Source organism: Stegostoma tigrinum, chromosome 21 (assembly GCF_030684315.1).
Source record: "Stegostoma tigrinum isolate sSteTig4 chromosome 21, sSteTig4.hap1, whole genome shotgun sequence".
Taxonomy (NCBI): Eukaryota; Metazoa; Chordata; class Chondrichthyes; order Orectolobiformes; family Stegostomatidae; genus Stegostoma; species Stegostoma tigrinum.
The window spans coordinates 18,064,173-18,075,714 of NC_081374.1; the positions used below are offsets into that span (position 1 = coordinate 18,064,173).

Here is an 11,542-nt window from a genome sequence, read left to right on the forward strand (position 1 = left end):
CCCTATTTATTCCAGAACTCTCTCCCCCTCTCCCATATTTGGGAAGCTTGGCTCATTCTATCCAGCCATCGAGGATTGGGACCAGAATGCGGAAAGAATATGTTACTTTTCTTCTGGACAAATGACAGCGGGACAGATGAAAAGCAATGAGTGAATCTCCTGGCAGCTTGTGGATGTGCAACTTTTATCAGGAGTGCAACATTTCCTGAGATACCAAATATTAAATTCCTTCAAGAGTTGGTAAATTTAAGGAACATTACAACACCAAGCCTCTTCTAATTCTGAGATGCCATCAGTTTTAGTCGACAGTTTGAGAGCCAGGGGAATCTGTGTTTGGGTTTCTGACAAAGCTAAGGTTACTGGTAGAGGCATGTAATTTTAGTTTATCCCTGAATGAGATGCTGAGATACTGCTTGGTATGTGGGAGTACCGACATATCCAGGCAAAGGTCTCTACTAGCTATAGCCCAACTGGACTTCAAACAGGCACCACAACTGGCTCTGTCATTAGTAAATGCAGGAAGTGGAACATATGAGTTACAGTGTATGCTTCAAATGGAAATCCTTGTCAGTCCCACCAAGCTTGGGGAGCACCACTTGAGTGAAGGCAATTGCATAGCCTCTCTCAGGATATATCCGGAACAGGAAGACTCTACATCAGCCCACAGCAAAATGCCCAAACAAAGCCAACCCTCAGCCAAACGATTAAAATTTTTTTCAGGATTGTTTTCACCTGAGTCGTTGCCAATATGTGGACTTGAAGAGCAAAAGTTTCCCAATATACCTAATTGAGTAAGAGAACTTGTAGGCCAGTATCCAGGAGAGTGCACACCCTGAAAAGCCCACCTACTGGGCTTGGAACATGGTAATTACTTAGCAACATCCAAATCAGAAACAATCAAATCAAGCATCTGGTTAAATGGTCACCTAATTCTAATGGAGGTTGATACTGATGCAGCTGTACCAGTGATTGCAGAACCAGCCTTTAACAGATTTCACTCTGGACTTCAACTCGTAAGTTTGTGTAAGACGTTGGCTAGACTGAGAAATCATGCTGGGGAACCTTTACCGATTAAAGGTTCGACTTTTGTTCTGGTCTCTTATGGACAGATTCATAGTTCCTTGAAAGTGGAGAGCTGCAGCTTCGCAGAATAGTGAAGAAGGCATTTGGTATGCTTGAATTGAGTGCATTGGTCAGCACATTGAGTGTAGGAGTTTGGGGGTCATGTTGCGGCTGTGCAGGACATAATTTCAGCCACTATTGGAATATTACATGCAATTCTGGTCTCCCCACTATGGGAACGATTTTGTGAAACTAGAATGGTTTACGAGGATGTTGACAGGGTTAGAAGGTTTGAGCTATCTGGAGAGGTTAAGTGGGCTGGGGCTATTTTTCTGGAACATCAGAGGCTGAGGGGTGACCTTATAGAGGTTTATAAAATCATGAGGGGCATGAATACGGCAAATAGACAATTTCTTGGACTTTGGCTGATACCGAATTAAGATACGCCCAGATAGAGAAGGAAGTTCTGGTGGTCATCCTTGGTGTGAGAAAGTTCCACCAATGTCTTCGCAGATGTAAATTTGTAATAGTAACAGTCCACAAACCACTGCGAGGGCTGCTCAAAGAGCATAAAATCATGCCTTCAGGTCCAATTCAGAGGTGGACTCTCATTCTAATACAAGCAATTACAAGAGGCTAAGTAGTGAATGCAGATGTCTTGACCTGCCTTCCACTGGCAGAAACATCACCGGTGTTGCCACTGGAACAGTCCATTCTGGTTTTAAACTTTCTGAACACCATTCAGTCACCACTGACAATATCAGACCGTGAACACAAAAAGATCTGGTCCTGGCAAAACTAAAACAACTGGTAGTAATGGGTGAAACAAAAGGGCCAAGACAATCAAAATGGAAAAACTTTCTGGAGCCGGTGAGATCAGATCACCGTAACTGACAGCATGTTACCGTGAGGCATGTGAGTGATTTTCGTGAGTCAAGGTTGCTGCCAGATACTGGCCAAACTTCACCAGTGTCACCCAGAGGCTTGTAAGACGAAGATGCTAGCAAGAAGCTAAGTCTGGTGGCCAGGATTGGATGCCGACAAAGCTGTGTAGGTAGGGTAGTTCCCAGGGTGTCAACAAGGACAAAAATTACTTCCAGCTGCTCCCCCGCAATAGAGGGAAGGGCCGGGTAAACCCTAGACTTGGTCACACATTGACTATGCAGGTCCTTTCGTGTTCTTAGTTATTGTGGATGCCCATTCAAAGTGGTTGAACGTGAATAGAATTCATTCATCAAACACAGGACAATGCTAAAAAAGCTGTGAACACGGGCTCCCAGAAGTGTTGGTCACAGACCATGGGCCATTGTTTACCAGCAGGGAATTCCTAAAGTCGAAAGGCTTTTGACATGTTCAGACAGCTCCATTCCATTCAATGTCCAATGGTCCTTTGGAAACAGCAGTCCAATCTTTGAAGACAGGCTTACACAAACAGCCTACAGCTTTACTCAATACCAAACTGTCCTAGGTCTTGTTTGTTTATGAGACCACCACTCATGGAACTATAGGGACAGTTCCAGCAGGGTTGCCAATGGAGTAAATACTCTGCACCAAGTTAAATCTGATGTTCCAGACCTGGGGCGGAGGGGTGCAAAGGTGAAATGGCATCAGGAATGCCAATGTCAGACAGAAGACTCTGCTAAGCAAGAGACTGTTTACTTCAGAGGATGGAGTTTGGTACCAAAACCATAAAAATGACCCTGCATGTGTAAGAGTCAGGGTTGATGTGAGATCAGGTCCCATGCTGTATAAAGCTTGGGTAAGTGAGGCAGTCCTGAATAAACACACAGGCCACATGAAACCCGCAAACTCACAAACACGGCAGGTGTAAAACATACCCAATCTCTCAGAACAGCTGGAAAACCTGTCAGAAGGTATGGGTTCTCCCCCTCCATCTAGTGTCAAAGAAACTTCAGTAGATGGACATGGTGGATGTCACAACCTCAATGGCTTTACCACCTGAAGAAAAGGATGAATTTCTTACGAGACTCCTCAGGCGGTTGAGCTTGAGTTGGAGGAGCCCGACCCACATTGAAAACACCCCAGGAGATGCTACAAGAAAAAGCACAGGGCCTATGTCTCTGGATTTACAAGGGGAGGGATATAGTGATTGTATTGAGGCCCGCCAGGAGAACAACATAGAATATGGGTTCCCTGATTGGGGCTGTTAACCTTGTTCAATAAGGGAGTCCTGGATGACAGATATAAACAGTAATGTCAGAGGTCCTGTTCACTCTGAGAGCTGGCTCTGAAGAAGATGGATCACTGTCATGTACTATGCACATGTAAAATAAAGGGTGACTTAGTGACAGGATACTGGCCTCTGTGGAGTTATTTCAGCCTTCTTCTCAGCCAGCTGAGTTTTCTTTTCCAATTACTGTTTACAGATTCAGCATTAAGAAGTCATGGCCATAGGACTTGCTGTTGCCTGTATCAATGTCTTCTGTCTTTTTTTCTCACTTGTAAGTTTCCGTCTATTTAGAGTACTGATGTTCAACAGGGCGTGACAAGTTTCCTGTAAGGAATATTGGGAATACGGCCATCATTCGATCACATGATAGTAAAATGTAGGGTATGCAGAGTAGTTTGATTTTAAGTAGTATAATAAGTTGACACAACATTGTGGGCCAAATGGCCTGTACTGTGTTGTACTGTTCTATGTTCTGTTTATCCAATGAACAGGGCTGAACAATCACAGGCATCAGTGACTTAGTAATGAGTGTATGCCAATGCATTCAGTATGCTGCAAAAACCTCTATGCTGGTGATCTTGTCCCATTCCCCCAAGAGATGTCATGTATCAGAATGAAACGGAGAAGGTGGAAGCTGTTCAGCCTTTTCTCCCCAGCATAATACTAGTTGTCCGAGTCTCACTACTATAAAGGAATACGTTGAGAATACAGGCTTTGCAGTCTCACAGTTTCAAGTTATCCATTGACTTGGGGTTGTTCCAAACTCTTAGCTTGCCAGAAAAATTGCAGCTTTTGCAATGCAGGTGTTGATTTCAACATCAAGTGACAGATTGCTGATGATTGTGGAGCCTCGTTAATGTGAAACTATAAACAACTGGACTCATTACTTTGGTAATGGGTGGCAGTAAACCAACATCTTTGACTATGACATTTGTCTTTCTAAAGCTGATGGTCAAAGCAAACTCTTCACAGGCTTAAGAAAGTCTCTTTACTGCAGAATGTGCCCCTCAATATGGAATGCTCATGTAACATCTTGGCAGGATGTGATGAATGAGGTCCAGCAGAGCTCTGTGCTGGGATCTTAACATTTTACAATTTATATCAATGATCTTGATAAATGCAATGAAGACATTGTAACTAAATTTGCAGACAATGCAAATATAGTTGTGAAGAGGACCTAGGAAGATGCAGATAGACATAAATAGGTAGAGTGAGTGGACAATTATCTGGCAGAAGGAGAATAATGTGGGAAATTATGAAGCTAACATTGACAAAGAGAATAAAAAAGCGTGTATTACTTAAATAGAGAATGACTGCAGAATTCTGAGGTGCAAAAAGTGTTCTGGTGCATGAGTCGCAAATAGGTAACATGCAGGCTACATGGGAGGAAGTGGTGACAAATGTTAATGTCACTGGACCAGCTATTCAGACTTTATTCAGGAGACATGGCTTCAAATGCTGGCTGTGGTAGCTGGGAGAATTTAATTTCAATAAGTAAATGTGCAGTGAAAAGCAAATCTTACTGAGTGACAGTTAAAATGCTATGAGTTGTTTTCCTTGTAGATATGGCTGTCTTACAGAGATTTCCCATAGAAAGTAGACTCAGTGTTTGGCCATCATTCTTCTAATGGTACCTTATTCATTAGCTTATTTATGAGTGTGATCTTTGTTAGGCAAACGAATCAAAGGTTATTGGGAGTAAATGAGAACGTAGAATTCAAAACTCAAACAGACTAGCTGTGATTTTATTCAATGGCCCCAGCAGCCAGCTGGTCTACTGAGGCCAGTCAACCCATCAATCTGTGCCAAGCTTCTAAAGTGCATCCCACCCAATCTCCTTATCACACACTTACCATTGCTAGTCCTCCTAGCCTGGTGTCCTTGGAAACTATAGACAATTTATCATGGCCAATCCACCCAACCCTCACATCTTTGGACTGTGGGAGGAAACCTGAGCACCCAGCAGAAACCATCACAGGCATGGGGAAAATATGCAACACCAATCACCCAAGCTTGGGATTGAACCTATGCCCTTGGTGCTGTGAGGAGCAGTGCTACCCAGTGAACCACAGTACCACACTGAGTGTGCTTAGTGTGTAGCCAGTGAGGGGTGATGGTATAGAGAAAATGAATGGCAATGTGGATAGATTTTTAAGGGACTGGGTGATTAAGAATGGAGAATACTTTGGGGATTAGTCAGATGAAATAACATCTATTGGAAATGTACTACATATGTGGGGGCATTGAAATTTTGCAGAAAAAGATCAAACTATTTCTTTCAGTTACTGTTTGGTTTATTTCTCACCATGGTAACATATTTGGAAGGCACTTTTGTCTGTCAAGAGGGAAGTAAAAATATTTTTTTAAAGAAAGATTTGCTGTAAATTCAAGAAAGTGATTTCAGTTTCACACCATCGGTAAATGACAGCAGGTGAAGTCAAAACAAAATATTATGCAAATTTCTGAGGAAATGCCATTGTCCCGCCCGAGAAGCTTCGGAAATCCATGTGTATGAATCTTAAAAAAAAATCCCCACTCTGTTATGCGGGTATATTTAAGGAATACAGACGGTAGAGAGATGAGCATACCTGAGCAACGGGAGTTAACGGCCACTAGCAACATATACAGGTGAGCCCCACTCTATCCAAGTGTTCATGTTGTGCTGCCATGGTGAAAGATCTCTAACTGTTATAAGGGACAGTATCTTCTGTGTAATTACTTCACCGGAGGAGCAGCTTCGGGTTATAGTTTCGCGCTAAATGTTGTGTGGTACGTTTAATTAATGTGAAATGCTGAAATAGAATGTTTCAGTGGAATAAAAGCACAATATACAAGAAATTAGTCAGGAAACAAATTGACTGATTTGCTTTAACTCATTTCTAATCAACCTGCTCAGAGATGTGAGTACACACCTCTGGAACAGGTGGGACTCAATCTCGAGTCCTCTTGGCTGAAAAGTAGGGATAGTATCGCCGCGCCGTAAGAACTCCAAAGTAGCACGCGAAAGGACTGCGGATGCTGTAAATTAGAAACAGAGACAGAAGTTGCTGGTAAAGCTCAACAGGTTTAGCAGCATCTGTGAAGAGGAATCAGAGGTAACGTTTTGGGTCCGGTGATCTGAGGACAGTGTTCTGAGATTTCTCTTTACAGATACTGCCAGACCTGCTGAGCTTTTCCAACAAATTCTGTTTTTGTTTCCAAAGGTAGAATTTTGGTTGTAAAGTACTTTGAGAGGCCGCAAGTATATAACTCATTATTTTAATACAATGTCTCAGAATTTCAACTTGTGACCATGCAAATCGAACTCATGTTACTTGGTAAGGTAAATACAATTGATGTCATAATTTGAGTTCCCTAATCATAACTATTAGTCTTTTATTGTCAATGCAAGAAATTAATGAATTTCTTATAAATAACTGGATATTCGTACGTGGATTAACCAGAAGTCGTAACATTCGCCGACACCAAGTAAAAACCCTCGCTATAAAGAATGAACATTCGATTGTGGACGATAGAATGACGAGTGAAGGCTTTAATGAAATATCGGTTGTTAATATCGTTGTAATACTCGAGGCAATTGTGTGTGATCTAAACTTTGAGCTAGCTCACAAGGAGGTTTCTCTAATTTCAAACCGTTTACCTCTGAACTGCAGATTCGTTCCTGTTAAAAAGGCTTGTTTTTACATCATTACATGAACCTTTTGACTACTTCTGGCTTGTGTTGTAGGTTTCCCGTTTTCTCGAATGATGAATGGTCTAAGTGCTCTTTTCTGGCTGACCGTTGTGGTCCTCTGCGAGCCCTTCATTACACAAGCCAGGAGGTTACACTTCGGACGATGTTCACTGACTGCTAACATAGCCGAAATCCAGCAGGCATTCTCAGACATCAGACGGCCAATTGTAAGTCAAGATTCACTCCACCTTCCTGCTTACACCCTTTTATTATCATCTACCTAAGGGAAACAGTATTAAAACAATTTCTTCCTCCACAGCAAATGGAAGACACAGCTGATGATGTGAGGCTTCTGACCAAATCTGCATTACAAGGGATCCAGGTACTGGCATCACCTATTTCACCAATGATCCTGACGTTCAGGTTATCTTTGTTATCTGGTGTATGTCGTGCTTAATAATGCCACTAATTCAAATAGGCACCATTTCAATCCATTTGTTATGTAGAAGTCGGGAATATGTATTGTATTATGTAAAACAAAAACAAAAATTGCTTGAAAAACTCAGCAAGTCCAGCAGCATCTGTGGACAGAAAGCAGAGTTGTTTTTGGGTCCATTCTTCAGAACAGCGCATATTTGTGTATCTGGCCTGTTCTGTGGTGCCTATTTAATCTTGAATATTTTGCCAGGATAACCAAATGGTTGCTTAAGCCAGCAACAACACATAGTTAAATTGGTATCTAAATTATATCCTTGTCTATTGGGTGAGGAGAGCCTGAGGTATGCAGCCTTTCTCTCATTCTCTCATCAACCTGTCCCTGCTCTCATCTCTAGGCAGAGGAGAGCTGCTGTTTTCTGCGCCACATGTTGCGATTCTATATAGAGACTGTCTTCAAGCATCATGCTCCATCCAGCTCCCTGATCGAGAGGAGGACCAACACTTTGGCCAACTCCTTCCTCAGCATCAAGCGAGATCTTCGACAATGTGTAAGTAACAAAATCAGAAGCAATGTCACGTTATTTTAAGTGTTACTGTAAGCACATCAGAATTGTTTTTTAAGTTGAAACATCATTCTGTTGCATTCTGAATGGGTTGTTGAATTAAATACTATGATGACTTTCTTTATTGAACAGCATGCAGAAATGAAGTGTCATTGTGGAGAAGAATCCCGAGCCAAGATGAAGTTGATTCAAAATACCTTTGACAATGTATGTTGTTATCTTTTTCATTGCATAATGAGAATATTTGCTTCCTATAGTGCAGCACTGATTAATGAATTATGTCAAAAGACTGAAAAATTCATGCAAAGCAAACATATTGCAAGTATCAAATTTTGGATAATAAATTAAAATGAGTACAGCACAAGACAAAACTAGGTCCAACTTCAATGTAAATGATGCTGAATGCTGAGGTTGAGTTCCAAGTTTTGAACCTAAAGCAGGACTCAAGGCTAATGTTTCACTCGTTCTCCTCTCTGTGTCCACACAAAACACTCCACTTCAGAACAATGGTTACAATGTAAAGTTGGAGAACTGCCAGAACTGATAGGACCAGGTACAAGTCCAGTTAAAATTCTATTGCAGGGTTGACTGGAAGGCTGGTATTTAAATGGACAGTGTGAATTGATGTCCAGAACTATCCGATCTTCCACAATAACAAAGAATATCAATGAACAAGTTCTCTCATTTGAGTTGTTCCCATGTCCACATTTATTTTGCAAATGACTTCATAAATTTCTATTCTTTTTCAGTTGACTCTCAGAGCAGCTGCTGTTAAAGCTATTGGTGAAATCGACATTCTCATAGAATGGGTGGAACAAGATCACCAGAACTAAGTATTGCTTCACAACATACAGTGTAAAGAAGACTGAATATCAAGAAACATCTAGATAATGAACAGCTCAGAACAGAATTTGTATGTCTAATTGTCAAATTAGGCTTGTTTTAAGTCCTTAAACCACAAACAGTTTTTTTTGTTGTTCTGCTTTATGTTGAGTTTTGAGAAATTACCAATGGCTTGCAAGACAGTAATATGTTGCTGGATGCTTCCCCTCTAAATAATGAATGCAATGAGAAAAGTGTGTACTTTCAATTATGAGAGAAATTTGTATTTGTGGAATTCTTAACACTGCATATTTGTCAGACGGATAGACATCGATTTCTGTTAATTTTTGTGAAGACAGTTTTCAGTCATATTGCTAAACTAGGTTTAAAATGTTGTGTTTCATGTCTATACATGAAAAAAGAGCTTGTAAGTACATATTGTACTGTTATTGTTAGCTACACATATTGAAGTCAATAGACCACAGTATAAACAAATTGTTTTCAAATCTTCCTCTATTAGCACTTAGTAAAATAATATGCTTGCTGTTTTATGTATGTAATTTGTAGAATGTAAAAACCATCACCCATTAATTTGTGCAGATCCAACTGCAGGCATAGTACATTAATAAACAGCCTGTATCAAAATAAAAATGTGAGTTTCAGCAGTAATGGGTGGTGTGGTGGGAATGGTGGTCTGGTTGGGTTATAGCTGAGGCTATACACGACATAGTAAATTAATGACTTGGTACAGTTAAAAGTCATTATGATACAGTCATAACGGTACAACATAAAATATACAAGTCTAAATGTAATGGAACAGGACTGAAATAATCTCCACCTAAAAAAAAATAAGACTTCACAATCCTGAGAGGAGATAAATTCTGTTGTCTCACATCTAACAACTTGCAGCAAGTTCAGAGAAAGGGGTGTTAGCATAGTGTTTGAAGAGTGTAAGACCAGTAAGAAATAAAGTATAAAAGTCAAATGCAACATACCTTTGATATTTCTGATCAAGCCTTGACTGGTGATGCTCCTGCCCCTAATTGTTAGAATAATAAGAATCATTGTTTGATTGTAATCACACACGTGTTCAATAAATCCTTGAAATGAATCTACGCCTGGACTCTTGCTATTTTTAGTACTGAACTGGGAGAATGATATGTATCAGTGTGGTTTGGAAGATATAATTTCTGGGTTGAAGAAAACAACAAGGTTTTTAAATGTTTGGATCAATCTGAACCAATAGTTGGTAAAGGAAATTAACCCAGTGGTAATGATCAAGAATTCTAGTTTCAGTATTCCCAATACGCTGAGGTCATGTGCTTGAGAGGCTGAGAAGGCATGAGATGTACAAAGCTCTGAAGTACATAGATAGAATCATATGGAGAAACCTTTCCCCTTACTGGAGATGTCAATAACTGGGATCATAGTTTTAAGGTAAAGAGAAGGAGGTTTACAAGCAATTTAGGGTGAAGCATTTTCAGCCAGAGGGTTGTAGGCAATTAAGGCTCACTGCCTAGGAAAATGGTAAAGGCTGGAAACCTGGAAACATTTAACAACAATTTAGATGAAAACTTGAAACACTGCAGGCAGGGAAAATGGTATTAGAACAGATGGGAATTCAATAAGTAAAAAAAGACCTGGTCAACATCTAGAGATTGGCAAACCTCAAAGATTTACAAGTCAAAAAGTTGTATTTCCTGGATGAGGTCATAGCTAAAAGTGTGAGAATCATAAAATGCAACTTGTTTTACTGAAGATCTGGAGAAAATTTGCCTGCGGCTATTCTAGTCAAGGATCTAAGTTTTAGAGTCATACAGCATAGAAGGCTCCCTTCAGACCATCAAACCTACACCAATCTATTTACACTTATCCCATTTTCCAGCATCGGCCCCAAATGTTTGAATATTATGATGTTTCAAGTGCTTGTCCAGGTATTTGTTAAAAGTTATGAGTTTTCCTACCTCTACTACCTTCCACACAATGCAGCCCAGATTCTCCTCACTGCCTGGGTGAAAGAAAAAACACAGTTGCTCAAATCTGCTATGAACCTCCTGCCTTTTCCTTTAAAATGATGGTCTTGTTGTTCTTGACCTTTCAACTAAGGGGAACAGCTTTTTCCTTTCCACCTACTCCATGGACCTCAAAATCTTATACATTTCAATCAGGTGTCCCCTCAGCCTTCTCTGCTCCAAAGAAAACAATCCAAACCTATCCAGCCTCTGTTCACAGCTAAAGTGCTCCATCCCAGGTAACATCCTGATGAAGAGAGGTAGTAGGAACTGTCGATGCTGGAGAATCTGAGATAACAAGGTGTGGAGCTGGATGAACACAGCAGGCCAAGTAGCCTCAGAGAAGCAGGAAAGCTGATGTTTCGGATCATTTTTGGTTCGCAACAAACAACCACACCTCCCAGTCGCAAACCATTTCAATTCCCCCTCCCACTCCTTGGATGACATGGCCATCCTGGGCCTCCTGCATTGCCAAAATGATGCCACCCAAAAGCTGCAGGAAGAGCATCTAATATTTCACTGGGAACCCTGCAGCCCAAGGGTATCAATGAGTACTTCACAAGCTTCAAAATGTTCCCTCCCCCGAACTCATCCCAAAACCAGCCCAGCTCATTCCCGCCTCAGGTATGATTGAAATGTTTGGAAGAGCAGCTTGGAGACGATGAAAGCTTTGACTCTTATGCGGTTTCTTGGAAGTTGAAGAATAAACACAGGCCCACACTTTAAAAGGTGTAAATACGAGATTCATTGTCCAGGATACAACCTGGTACTGGGGGCTGGA

The 11,542-nt window shown here is 40.9% G+C and overlaps 1 protein-coding gene across 1 annotated transcript; it reads left to right on the plus strand.

Annotated features, from left to right (window-relative positions):
- Positions 1-1,910: 1,910 nt before the first annotated feature.
- Positions 1,911-8,760, plus strand: LOC132210822 (interleukin-20-like). The gene is made up of 6 exons (XM_059653261.1): positions 1,911-1,932; positions 6,981-7,153; positions 7,246-7,308; positions 7,760-7,912; positions 8,060-8,134; positions 8,677-8,760. The coding sequence occupies exons 1-6, from the start codon at positions 1,911-1,913 to the stop codon at positions 8,758-8,760; spliced, it is 570 nt and encodes a 189-aa protein (XP_059509244.1).
- Positions 8,761-11,542: the final 2,782 nt, after the last annotated feature.

Excerpts from the sequence above, each read along its gene's own strand:
- LOC132210822 (XM_059653261.1), top strand. The coding sequence starts at position 1,911 with ATGGAAAAACTTTCTGGAGCCG. Across the intron at positions 7,309-7,759 it reads CTGCATTACAAGGGATCCAG|GCAGAGGAGAGCTGCTGTTT; the intron begins GTACTGGCATCA and ends TCTCATCTCTAG. Across the intron at positions 7,913-8,059 it reads AGCGAGATCTTCGACAATGT|CATGCAGAAATGAAGTGTCA; the intron begins GTAAGTAACAAA and ends TTTATTGAACAG.